The sequence below is a fragment of the Bubalus kerabau genome, chromosome 9, assembly GCF_029407905.1.
Source record: "Bubalus kerabau isolate K-KA32 ecotype Philippines breed swamp buffalo chromosome 9, PCC_UOA_SB_1v2, whole genome shotgun sequence".
Classification (NCBI taxonomy): domain Eukaryota; kingdom Metazoa; phylum Chordata; class Mammalia; order Artiodactyla; family Bovidae; genus Bubalus; species Bubalus kerabau.
Genome location: NC_073632.1, coordinates 97513723 through 97527430, shown reverse-complemented (window position 1 = coordinate 97527430; position 13708 = coordinate 97513723). Strand labels below are relative to the sequence as shown.

Here is a 13708-nt window from a genome sequence, read left to right as displayed (position 1 = left end):
CTCCAGTACGCTTGCCTGGAAAATCCCATGGATGGAGGAGCCTGGTAGGCTGCAGTCCATGGGGTTGAGACGAGTCAGATCCAACTGAGTGACTTCACTTTCACTTTTCACTTTCCTGCATTGGAGAAGGAAATGGCAACCCACTCCAGTGTTCTTGCCTGGAGCATCCCAGGGATGGGGGAGCCTGGTGGGCTGCTGTCTATGGGGTCACACAGAGTCAGACACGACTGAAGTGACTTAGCAGCAGCAGCAGTCATGAAAGGCCTCTCTGAAAATGAGACAGTTAACCTAAGGCTCCATGGAGGAAGAGACCCATCTCAGGAGAGTGAGGAGAAGAGCATTCCAAACCTTGAGGGAATAGGATGTGCAAAGGCCCTGAGGCAGAAAGCAGTGGGGATCTTGGAGTGATTGAAGGCAGGGATGCTGTGAGCAAGAAGGAAGCCTGGTACCAGGGGCAGCCAGGTGTGAGAATGCATGAAGACTGTAAGGAGTTTGGATTTTATTTCATAGGCAAAAAGCCACAAAGTATTGTAAAGCAAGGGAGTGAGAGGATCTGATTTATCTTTTTAAAGGGGTTTAAGCAGATACTCCACCCAGTAGACTATGAGAGCAATTCAGATAAGGAAATGGTTGTGACTTAGGTGGGAGCAGAGGAGACAAACAAGATGTTTTGGAGGTGAAGGCAGTTGTGTTGCAGGAAGGGGGACCCCTTCCAGAGTCTGAGAGTGGGCTCTTGTCTAACACAGAAGTGAATTGCCCGAGGAGACACCAAGCAAATGCTTGGGAAGCGTGTGTTAGCTGGGCCATTCAGAGACAGAGGGATGCAAAGTGGACTCCATAAGAGTTTCCCTCACCACACCCACTCCTATTCTTTGCAAATGTCTCCGAGTTAGATTCTTTAGGTAGTTAGGTCAGAGTTTTTTCCTAAGTCTTTTGGGCCTTGATTGTTCTCAGCTCAAAATAATCTGCATGCCAGAGACCTTTTGGAGTGGGAGATTTTGTTCTACCTAAGTGTAGTGTAGTGTTAGAAAGGAATTAAAGCCTTGGCAATGGACAAGGCCTGGGAGAGATTGTGAAGAGAGAAAACAGGGTCTAGAAAGTAGCCCTGAGAAGCTTCAAATTTTAGACCTGGGGAGAGGAGAAAAGTAAGGGGAGGGCAACGGCGTAGAAGCAGGTGACAGATTCTTCCTGCCTGTAGGATATGAGTTTGCGATTAAAATGCAGCCTTGTTCCAGACTCAGGGAAATTTGGAGTGGGAGGAGTCACGTTGAGGAAGAAAGTGATGAATTTTATTTTCAACACAGAATTGTGGACTCAGAATTAATTGCACATACCACCCCCCGCGCCCCATCAGATTACAGACAAGCCTGTTGAAAGCCAGGTTAATTGATTTGCCCAGATTAATTAACTTTAAGTTACCGATGCAGATGATCTTAAAGTCAGAAACTTCCTGACTTTCAGTCTGGCAATGTCATTTTGAAACTTAGGTTAGAAGGCCCCCTATTTGTTGGTTAAATGACTTCCAAGTGAGCTTGGCTAAGTGCCACAATTCCTCAGTGCAAAAAACTGCACACAGGAGTGTGATTCCACAGTCTTCCCCTCAGGCTCTGATGGATGAGATCCTCATGCTCCAAGAGGAGATCAGCGAGCTGCAGTCGGCCCTCGCAGACGAGCTGGTGTCCGAGTCCCCGGAGTCCGAGCCGGCAGAGCAGCTGGCCCTGCAGTCCACGCTCACTGTCTTGGCGGAGCGAATGTCCACCATCAAGATGAAGGCATCCGGGAAGCGGCAGCTTCTGGAGGTAACAGGCCACCCTGGGGGTGCCCCTCACGTCCAGATTAAGTCCTGAGGTTGGGTTGACAAGTATGTCCAGCTACTTACGTGATGACATGTCTATTGTTTCCCACTCAAAAGAAGCTGGTATACTGTGTGTGCACGGCCTCGTGAATAGAGCCCTGAGTCCGTGTGGAGCCATGAATGTGTCTCTTCACCCGTTTCTGACTCATTTCAGGCCTGCAGAACTGAGGCAGCGGAGAGCCAATACTGGGTAGACATGAGCTTTGTGGGGAAGAATTGTAGAAGGTTTGCATAATAGTTTGCTATGTTTAAATAAGACCATTTTTATGAATAGCATTGCTAACGCTGTGAAAAATAAATCCTTAGTCACTGGAAGCCAATTCAAGCACATTAATTCATGAGAATATTCTTGCAGTTCTGGTTCTGATGGTAACTTTAATACTCAATAGATAAATTTTAGTTACACTACCATACGTGTTAAAAATAAGTTATTTTCCTTTTGTTGTTGTTGTTCTCTTACCTTTCCTGGCCTTCAACATGTATGATGTTTGTATTGTTGATCTGATGAAGTGTCTGTGTCCTTGTATCTCTAGGGTCTGGCAGCTTCTCTAGCACAAAATCAGTTATTGCTATCCGCTTAACATTATGTTATTTAGCTGCGGATTATACCATAATTCAATTAACTTTTGTCCTATTGTTAGGGACACAGGATATTTCCAGTTTTATCTATTTTAAAGCTGATCAAATCATGTATCCATATATTTTCCTGTTTGGAGAAATTTTAAATCAATGTTTCTACTCTAATCTCTAAACAATTTAATAAAAATTAATTAAAAATAATGAATTATTGATAAAATAACTTTTAAAGTAAAATACTTGAGTATCTTAATAATTACCCTTTTAATTCATTGATATTGTCCCCAGTCTGTGAAACCCATGTGGAGTTGTGAAATGAAGTGATTGGCCTGGATTTTTAACAAAAATATGGATTATTTGCCATCACTAAAGAATCCTCAGAGATCCAAATTTTTTGAAGTTTTGCCTGTGCTTTAGAAAGCGACAGCACGGGACCACTCCTTCCTGTAGGAGATGAGTTGCCGGAAGCTGCATGGTTCTGCCCTTTTCTGTGCACCAAGTATGTTCTTCCGTTGCCATGCTCCCCACTACACCCTACAGTTTCCCAAACTTTGAAGTCAAGTTACCTACTGTCTTACACCAATGACCAGTTTCTGTCATCCACATTATCTGCCTTGTTCTGTAGGTGTATTATTTAAGAACAGATAACTCCAGGCATACAATCATTGTAGGAGTTTTTAAAAAATACTAATCTTGAGGCTCACCTCCTGAAATTCTGATTTACCAGTCTGTACTGTGGTCTAAACACCGGGGATTGTTTTTGAAGTTTCACAGGTGGTTCTGGTGTGCAGTCAGGGCTGGGGACCATTGCTCTATGTGTTGAGTCCTGGTGATTTTGCCTCAGGATGATCTGTGTTCCATCCTACTTAATTCATCAGGAGAAACTCAACGATCAGCTGGAGGAACAGAGACAGGAACAAGCCCTGCACAGGTATCGCTGTGAAGCTGATCAGCTGGACCACTGGCTCTTGAGCACGAAGGCCACTCTGGACATTGCCCTGGGGTCACCCAAGGAGCCCATGGACATGGAGGCCCAGTTAGTGGACTGCCAGGTACAAAAATGGTCTCCAAGGAGTATGCCAACATCATTAGGCAGACTTTTTAAAAATGTATGTTATTGGCTGCGTCAAATCTTAGTTGCAGCATGCAGAATCTTTCGTTGGGGAGCACAGATTCTCTGGTTGTGGCGCATGGGGTCCGGAACATGTGGGCTCAGTAATTATAGCACACAGCCTTAGTTGCTCCTTAGCACGTGAGATTTTAATTCCCTGACCAGGGATCTCAGGGGGCTTCCCAAGTAGCTCACTGGGAAAGAATCTGCCTGCCAATGCCTGAGCGACAGGAGATACAGGGTCGATCCCTAGGTTGGGAAGATCCCCTGGAGGAGAAAATGGCAACTCACTCCAGTATTCTTGCCAAGATAATCCCATGGACAGAGGAGCCTGGCGGGCTACAGTCCATGGGGTTGCCAAGAGTCAAACACGACTGAGTACACACGCACACACACTTGACCAGGGATCGAACCCACATCCCCTGCATTGCAAGGCCAATTCTTAACTGCTGGACCACCAGGGAAGGTCCCACAAGACATGCTTTTTAACTACAAAAAAGTGTAATGGTAACAAACTGGGGTATGGATATGTGATTTTTCACAATCCATATACTTTACATATTTAGGAGAAAAACAATATCTTATAAAAGCTTAAATGAAATCCAGATGTGGGCTTAGTCTTTTGAAAATTTTACCAACAGTATCTACTCTTTAGAAAATTTTCAGCTTCCTGAAGGACATTTTTGTAAAGATTTGGTGTTTTTTAGTCACTCAGTCGCGTCCGACTCTTCGCGGCCCCATGGACTGCAGCATGCCAGGTTTCCCTGTCCTTCACCATCTCTCGGACCGTGCTCGAACTCATGTCAGATTTATTTATTTATTTTTTTAATTTTATTTTATTTTTGGAAACTTTACAATATTGTATTAGTTTTGCCAAATATTGAAATGGATCCGCCACGGGTATACATGTGTTCCCCATCCTGAACCCTCCTCCCTCCTCCCTCCCCATACCATCCCTCTGGGTCATCCCAGTGCACCAGCCCCAAGCATCCAGTATCATGCATTGAACCTGGACTAGAAACTCGTTTCATACATGATATTATACATGTTTCAATGCCATTCTCCCAAATCTTCCCACCCTCTCCCTCTCCAACAGAGTCCATTTCGGTGGCTAATAAGGAATATAAGTACCTAATGCACAGAATTAGTATCAAGGACTGTGGATAAACAACAGAATAGGTGGGTCATTGCAATTTTGGTTTTAATTCAGAAATATTATTTGGAAAACTTGGCAAAACTGTAGTTATAGGCAGCCAGACTCAACATGGGAAGGTTGTCTTCTGGGGCAGAGAATTTCCTTCCTCAACGTGCAGTCTTTAGCAATTAATGTAAGGGGTAATGACATCAAAGTTTTTACTGTAATATTATTTTCTTACCTCCTTATTATGGAAACATTCAAGCACACATATAAAGCATAGAGAATAGATGCTGAACTCCCATGTACCAGTCATTGACTTCAAAGAGTATCATCATAGTACACTTTACACTACGGGCGGGTGAAGTTTGTTTTAAAAGCTTTTTCATTTAACCAGCAAGTCTCTAGAAAACCCAGTCTAATCTGCAAGGTTAAATATCAGTGTACATGACTTCATACATGTGGGATGGAAGGAAATATGCACAGCCATTAGTTATGAATGCCATCTCTTTTCTTAATACATAGTGTATCATTCTGGTCATCCCTTATGATTGAGGTTTTTTAATATTATTATAATTTAGGTTTTTTAATTCTTTGTACAACTTATAATTTTAAACTTTTAAACTATTTTATTTATTTATTTGGCCATGCTGTGTCGTAGTTGCACCATGTGGGATCTAGCTCCCGGATCAAGGATCAAACCTGGGCCCCCTGCATTGGGAGCACAGAGTCTTAGCCCCTGGACCACCAGGGAAGTCTGTGGACAATTTATTTATGTGTCTTCAAAGCATTTCTGCCTTGATGGTAGAGAATAGAGAGCCGTGTGTGAGTGTTTTCTATTTCTTATATCATCTTTTCTAAAGTTACTTTTCTGAAAAGAGACATGTATTTTTAGCCTTGCCTTCTAGCACTTGAAATTACCACATGTACTAGCATTTCAAAATTATGTTTCATCATTACTCCCACCTCTTCCTTTTTGATGTCTCTATTTTTATAGTTATACATAAGATGCATAGTTGAGATAATATGTTTCAGGACTCTTACGAAGTATTGAAGTGGTACTTTGGCAATATTTTTCAAAACTCAGAGCCTATGAAATCACACAAATACATGATAGTTCCTCATGCAAATAACTCTGGCATCTGACCCAGTAGTATAATCGTAGCTGTGGCTATTATATGGAATTAGGGTCCTGTTATGACTTTTGGGGCCCAGGGTACTTTGTTTCCATGAACCTCTCTTCCTCTATAGAAATACTAAAAGTTATATTTGTATTTTGTAACTGCTTTGAGTACAGAGGCTAATGTAATCTAGGGTAGTTTGTCGTGGGTGCATGCTAAGTTGCTTCAGTCGTGTCCCACTCTTTGCGACCCTGTGGACTGTAGCCCACCAGGCTCTTCTGTCCATGGGATTCTCCAGGCAAGAATACTGGAGGGAGTTGCCATGCCCTCCTCCAGGGGATCTTCCCAATCCAGGGATTGAACCCACATCCCTTATGTCTCTTGGATTGGGAGGTGGGTTCTTTACCACTTGTACCACCTGGGGAGCCTGAGGTGATATCATTACATATTAATTATTATCCTAATCATTTTTTCCTCTGATTTTAAACGAAAGACATTTTCTTGGGCCCCTTGTGTTAGGGGCCTTCAGTTCTGTGACAACCATGCCTAATGGAAAAGGCAGTCCTGCACAGAATAATATTAGTTCCTCACAAGTAATCCTCAAGAAATGAACCTTTAAGGCCCATTTCATGAAAAGGTTCACTCTTCCTTTTAGTTCTAGGTTTGGGGATCTCACTTATGTTCTTAGAAGCTGATGGTAGTGATTCTGATTTTGTACAATCTTTTCTTATTAATATATAATTGAATATAAATTAGAAAGTACATTTCAAAGAGTTCAGACTTAAGGTATAGAAAAACAGAACAGTTTCTGTAGAAAATAATATAGTTGTTATTTGTTTTGGTTGACTTTGTTAGTTTTTCGGTTTTTGGTTTTTGTTTTAAATCTTACTTGGAAAGTGGGGAGACTATTTCCACTTCGTTCCTGGATTTAGCCTCCATTTTAGAAAAAAACCTTGTAACACTAGAAAGTGAATGTGAAATTCTTAGGAAAACTTTCAGAAATGTGAAGTTAAAAATGCGTTGTATAAAAGATAAAAACAGGGGAACTTCCCTGGTGGTCCAGTGGTTGAGAGCCCACCCTTCCAATGGAGGGGGCACGTGTTCAGTCCCTGATTGAATATCTAGGATCCCGCATGCCAGGTGACATGGCCAAAAAACAAAACAAAACAAAAATAATAAAAATCAAGTAAAAGAGCACTAGTCTGGGAAAACTCCCTTTCAAAACATTTTTCTTTGGAAAAAAAGAGTCCTTTTTAAATTGACACAAAGAGTTGGTCATGTGATGTCTTCACTATTATTAGCCACAAGCATGCATTGCATACATGCTCAGTCACTCAGTCATGTCCAGCTCTGCGACCCCTAGACTGTAGCCCTCAGGCTCTTGGCTCCCTGGGATTCTCCAGGCAAGAATACTGGAGTGGATTGCCATGTCCTCCTCCAGGGGGGTCTTCCCAAGCCAAGGACTAAACCTGGATTTCCTGCATCTCCTGCATTGGCAGGTGGATTCTTTTACCACGGGGCCACCTCTAACACTAAAATAATAGAACAGTCATAATGGGGTAACGCTAAGGCCTGGTCTTTTCTCCTTATCTGTTGGCTGTATAAAATGTGCTTCCCCTATGTTTTGTTTTTTTTTTTGTATAATATCTAATCTTAAATAAGAGAAAAATTAGGAGGCTCAAAGAATTGTTAAAACCTATATACCACTCTTGAAGGTTGTACAAAAACTAGGGGGAATAAAAACAAGCCTGGAGGCATGTTGTTTTGGTGAAAGACTTAATGAAGCAGTGGGTTTCTCTGTGAGATGCGGTCTTTGCAGAGGTGCCCAGGCTGTGTCAGTTTCAACCTTATTTCTGTTGTCCTAGAATATGCTGGTGGAAATAGAGCAGAAGGTGGTGGCCTTATCAGAGCTCTCGGTCCACAATGAAAACCTGCTGCTGGAGGGCAAGGCTCACACAAAGGACGAGGCCGAGCAGCTGGCGGTGAAGCTGAGAACCCTCAAGGGGAGCCTCCTGGAGCTGCAGAGGGCGCTGCAGGACAGACAGCTCCACATCCAGGTGAGGCTCCAGCCACACCATGAGTGTGGCGCTACAGAGAGGCTCATCTTTGCATAAGACTAGTCTGCCCTCTGAGCACGGGACACATGAAGGGGATGGCTGGGGAACAGCACATACTTATGTACGTACCTGCTTCACACACATTCTGGCGTAGTTTTTTTATTTGTTTGTTCTTAATATTTATTCATTTGTCTGCTCTGGGTCTTAACTGTAGCACTCAGGATCTTCAGTCTTCGTTGGGATGTGTAGGGTCTTTAGTTGTGGCGTGTGGGACCTAGTTCCCTGACCAGGGATCGAACCCAGGACCCCTGAATCAGGTGCTCTGAGTCTTAGCCACTGGACCACCAGGGAAGTCCCTGGCATAGGTTTCCAAATAGGCTTTGTAAGAGTTGTTTGAATCCAGAGACCTGGAAATTGCAGCATAGGAAAAGAAAAGAAAATGAAAATAATTACCAAAAGCAGGCAGCTGTATCATTGAAAAGAAAATGTTTATAGATTAAACATAGATTAAATCATAGATTAAGATACCCTGTGGCAGTGTTATATTTCTCCTTTATGTCTCCTATGTTCTACTTTTCAGATAGACTGTTTTACTTAGTGCCCCCAGGTTTAGACTTGACATGTATTCCAGGCGAATTGAACATTTTTACTATCATGCAGTGTCCTTCATGTTTCCCTATAGTGATTTTTGTTTTAGACGACTAGAGCTTTTTTTTTTTTTTTGGATAATACTTGCCTGGTATATCTTTCACTTTTCCATTGATTTAACCCTTTCTGAGTCCTTATTTTTTTAGATTTGTTTCATATAAAGAACATTTAGGTGTATTTTGTTGGTTTTAAGCATATCTAATCAGAAAACCTCTGACTTTTAAACAGCAGGTTTAATCTATTTAAATTCTTTGTGATCACTGATATGTTTGAAATTTTATACTTTTTTTTTTTTTTCTATTTTGTCCTGCTCTTTCTATTCTTCTTTCTCCATTTTAACTTTTGCTTCTAGGTGGTTGAATGCTTTCCTTTGTTTTTTCTCTCTACTTTTTACCATGCGTACCTAATAAATTCTAAGTCATTATTTTATTCTTGTTCCAGATCAACATAAGAAACTCATAACACATTCACTCAGATTTCTCTGCATGCACCTTGCATACTAGTAGTGTCTAATATTTTGATTTTGTTTGTTTTTCATCTCTACATATTATAACTATTATCTTACACAAATATTAAGCAAATGTTTATTGCGAAGCTGCTATGTGCTAGCCACTATTTTATATGATAGAGTGAAGGAGCAAGGGCAAAATCTATCTGTATATGTATATATCTATATAGTCCATCTTCAAGAGATTATGTTTGGGGGAGACAGTAATATAAAATTAAGGTGTGTTATTATATGCTAAGTTAGAAGATGATAAGAGCTGTAGGTAAAATAGTATAAGGCAGATAAATAAAGTTGGGGCTGGGTGGATTTGCAAGTTTAAACAGGGTGACCAATGAAGCCTCCCTCAGCTTACGTTTGAAGGAGTGAGCCATATTGACATGGAGGAAGAGATTTCCAGGCTTGGAGAAGTGAAAGTGAAATCGCTCAGTCGTGTCCGACTCTTTGCGATTCCATGGACTGTAGCCTACCAGGCTTCTCCGTCCATGGGATTCTCCAGGCAAGAATGCTGGAGTGGGTTACCATTGCCCTCTCCAGAGGATTTTCCTGACCCAGGGATTGAACCCTGGTCTCCCACATTGGAGGCAGACACTTTAACCTCTGAGCCACCAGGGAAGTTCAAGTTCACCAGGCTCAGAGAGGGGGAAGCAAGGGCAGAGGCTCTCAGGTGGGCTCCTACCTGGTTTTTCAAGGAGCCCAGCAACTGGCGTGGAGTGAACAAGGTGAGAGGCCAGACGGGTAACAAGGGCCCAGGCTGCAAAGGACCTTGTAGGTATCGTGTGAACTTTGGCTTTTACTCTGGGGAAAATGAGAAACCACTTGAGTGTTTGGGGACAGAGGCATGACAAGACCAGATATAACTATGTGGGGGACCAGGGTGGAAGCTGAGAGACTGGTTAGGAGGTTAGAGGGGATGAGAACTTAACAGGTTGTGGATAATTAGGAAAATGAAAACTCTCGAGGAACAGAACTTGGGGAAGGAGAACTAATTAGGCCACTGGTTTCATTTTGGACAGGCTAGGTTTGAGATGCCTATCCAATGTCAATGAGCTGTTGGGATTCAGCAGACAGATCTAGACTGAACTGTCAGCCTCTAGAGGTTCTTTGTTGATGTTCATGCCATAAGTCATGTCTTAGTTCCCCCACCAGGGATCGAACTCATACCCCTGCATTGGGAGCTCCGGGTCTTAACCCCTGGACTGAAGGGAAGTCCCTAGATGGTCTTTAAAGGCATGAGAGCCCATGAAATCACCAAGAGAGTGAGGAGAGATAAAGAGGAGCAAGCCCTGGGGCTTTCCAGTGTGAAAAGTTAGGAAGATGGGGAGGAACCCACAAAAAAAAGAGTAAGAAGGAGATACCAGTGAGGTGGGAAGAAGACCAAGATTTGGGTTTGGGAGACACTTGAGGGTAAGTGAGGTAAGATGAGAACTGGGAACTGACCACTGGATCTGGCAACACACAGGTCTTCTATGACCCCAGCTACAACTATTTCAGTGAAATAGTGAAGGCAAAAATCACTCTGAAATGAAAGTGAGAATGGAGAGAGGAGTTAGAGAGGAAGAGGGCAGGAAACAGGGGTTTCACTGTCATGGGAGCAAAGGAATGGAATGAGCTATAAGAAGCAGGTTAGAAGAAATTCATTCCATTTTAAGATCAGAAGAATAATGACATGTTTACAGGGAGACAGAAACAACTCAGTAGAGAAAAAATTGATGAAAAAGAAGTGAGACTGCAGCAAAAGTCTTCTTGTGTTGAAGGGAGAAAATAAGACCCAAGGGGCAGGGGAATGGTCTTGGAACCAGTGTCAGGAAGGAGGGGAGCAACTGTTCTTGAGTAGAGATGCTGGCAGGGGACACAGCACAGATACTGTGGTGCGATTGCTTCTACTTTCTCAGTGTAATGATTTTTTTCTGGACTAAACTATGTATTTTCAGTTATTTACTAATCATATGATTATATGATCTGGAACATCAAACCTAGCCAACAGAAAACAATTAAAAGCAATGGAAGATATTAGTAAAAAAAAAAATTTGTTAAAAAAATTAAAATGGAATTCATAACTTTCCTATATATAAATTAAAAGTTAGAGAAATAATATGCAATACATTTCCATCTAAAACATGAACAAAATATAAAATATATGAAATCTCAACACTTTAAAACCTGAGTGGTACCAAAACAAGTGGAAATATAGAGGTTTTATTTTTAAATAGGCGATTTCAAATTTTCCTCTGTTAAAACATGAATTAAAGTTATTCTTAATTAAAATACTAACTGTATGTTTTTGAAATGTGCCAGAATGATACCAGGTAAACCCGGAATAAGGGGCTTCCCCGGTGGTTCAGTGGTGAAGAATCCACCTGCCAGTGTAGGAGACACAAGAGTTGTGGGCTTGATACCTGTTGAGAAGATTCCCTGCAGTGGGAAATGGCTACCTACTCCAGTATCCTTGCCTGGAAAATTCCATGGGCAGAGGAGCCTGGCGGGCTACGGTCCTTGGGGTCACAAAGAGTCGATACGACAGAGTGGCTGAGCACACACACACACACATGAATGCCGTGTATCAGCGAATAATCCACTCCAGTGAATCCCCTCCACCCTGGCCCAAAATTGTTTACTTCTCTATCAGTTCAGTCGCTCAGTCGAGTCCAACTCTTTGCGACCCCGTGGACTGCAGCGTGTCAGGCTTCCCTGTCCATCACTGACTCCCAGAGCTTGCTCCAACTCATGTTCATCAAGTCGGTGATGCCATCCAACCATCTCATTCTCTGTTGTCCTTCTCTATGACACAGGCCTATAATATGTCTTGAATTACATGATATCTTCATTTGTAATAAATTTTTCATTTTCACACATTATCGTTTATCCAAGGAACAGAGAGTTCATCCTATATAAATAACAAAATGCTTTCTAAAGAAGTGTTTTATTTAATGTTTAGCATTCTCCAATCCTCACTAATCTTCCAAGGAATGTTCCTGGCAAAAATGGTTATTCTTCTAGTATTTCCAAAATAAACAGCTTACATAGCCCCACCCAAGCAGGAGCCTGGTGGAGAATAAAAGCCACCCTATTTCCTATTCCCTAGATAGGTCAGAAAACTGTTATCAGACCTCAGAGAGTGTAATTGCCATTATTTTATTCCTTATGTCAGTACCTTCATATCTCAAGGGGAAAGAGAATGAAATTTGAACTGTTCCTTAATCATTTTTTGCTTCCTGTGGTCCAAGGGTTAGGTTTCAAAACAGTAAAATCAACCAGAGAAAAATTCATTAACTGAGAAACCAAACCTAGCTACAGAGAAAATACATATTAGTCATATGCTTTTGATGCTGCTAAATTTCCCTTTTTCTAAAGCTGTGGATTCAATTAGTCAAATAGGAGTCCCTTTCTTAGAACTTGTTTTAGAATCTAACTATGTGTCTGTGCATGTAAATGTGGTTAAGTCGCTCTGTAGACCTGACATTTCAATTGTTATTTCCCAAGTACAATTGGTCTCTTTCCTTGGTATGAGGAATTTGAAATCAGAGCTCTCAGTCAACTGTAGTAAACCTGCAGAGAAGGGTGAGCTGGAGCCCTGAGAAGTTTCCACGGGAGTCTCCAGGCTGGGCTGTGAAAGCAAACCTTTACTGAAGGGCAAGGCAGAGAGGAATTCACAAAAGAGAGTCAGCAGGTCGTGGCTATGGCCACTGTTTTGTCACCGGGTCTCTGACTAGGGACAGCTTTCAACTTGTCCCACTGACTTCTTTGGGGCCATCCTCTACAGATCCCTTTTGACTTTTGTTTCATCCTTGCCTGGAAAAGCCAACGTATCTCAGAGCTTATTCTGAGTCAATGAAGCATCCTCAGATGGGAAAACTCTGCTTCATGCAGAAATGTGTGGGCTTTGATCCTGGAGGAATGCCCGACCACCCCAAACCTCCTGCCTTCAGGAAAATCACTGCTTGCCTGAAAGAGGTGCTCCTGGGAGGGTGGGGAGCATACTGAACACTTGTCATCTATTCTGAAGATCCTGCAAAATGCAGGTAGCATGTTTTAGACCAACGGCGCTACCATTGTTCTATCTGAAGCACATTCTTCTACTGGGAAGCTGGATCATCTTCAAGGGAAGAAAGCACCTGTGAGCTGAGGTGGTTCAGAATCCGGGAAGGAATGAAGTATAAATATGAATGGTACCTGTAGGTTTCACTGTTGCCTTCACTGCGCCTCAAGTGTGGATACCAAATGATCTCAAACATTTTAGTTTAACCATGAGATTCTAATAAGTAAGACAGAGGGAAACAGACCCCATCTATTTCTCTGTAAGAGTTAGTGTAAAATTCTGGAAAGAAGAAGAAAGGAAGGGTCCTGTGGGCAGTCAGGCAGGGTGAGCTTTTGTGGTTGGCCATGCTGAGGTCAGATTTTTGGCAGAGAACAGAGGCCAGGGGGGCCGCGGTTCAGTAGGATGAGATTCTAATAAGTAAGACAGAGGGAAACAGACCCCATCTATTTCTCTGTAAGAGTTAGCGTTAAATTCTGGAAAGAAAAAGAAAGGAAGGGTCCTGTGGGCAGTCAGGCGGGGTGAGCTGTTGTGGTTGGCCATGCTGAGGTCAGATTTTTGGCAGAGAACAGAGGCCAGGGGGGCCGCGGTTCAGTAGGATGAGATTCTAATAAGTAAGACAGAGGGAAACAGACCCCATCTATTTCTCTGTAAGAGTTAGTGT

The 13708-nt window shown here is 42.3% G+C and overlaps 1 protein-coding gene across 16 annotated transcripts in view; it reads left to right on the top strand.

Moving 5' to 3' along the window:
• Positions 1 to 13708, top strand: part of SYNE1 (spectrin repeat containing nuclear envelope protein 1) — a 495794-nt gene that overhangs the window by 325707 nt on the left and 156379 nt on the right. For 13 of the 16 annotated variants that reach the window (XM_055536003.1, XM_055535999.1, XM_055535996.1 and 10 more), the window contains 3 exons: positions 1593 to 1799; positions 3310 to 3483; positions 7664 to 7855. In XM_055536003.1, coding sequence (XP_055391978.1) covers positions 1593 to 1799; positions 3310 to 3483; positions 7664 to 7855 — 573 coding nt within the window. The remainder of the gene's footprint in view (positions 1 to 1592; positions 1800 to 3309; positions 3484 to 7663; positions 7856 to 13708) is intronic. The other 3 variants (XM_055536001.1, XM_055535998.1, XM_055535997.1) reach the window with 1 other exon arrangement.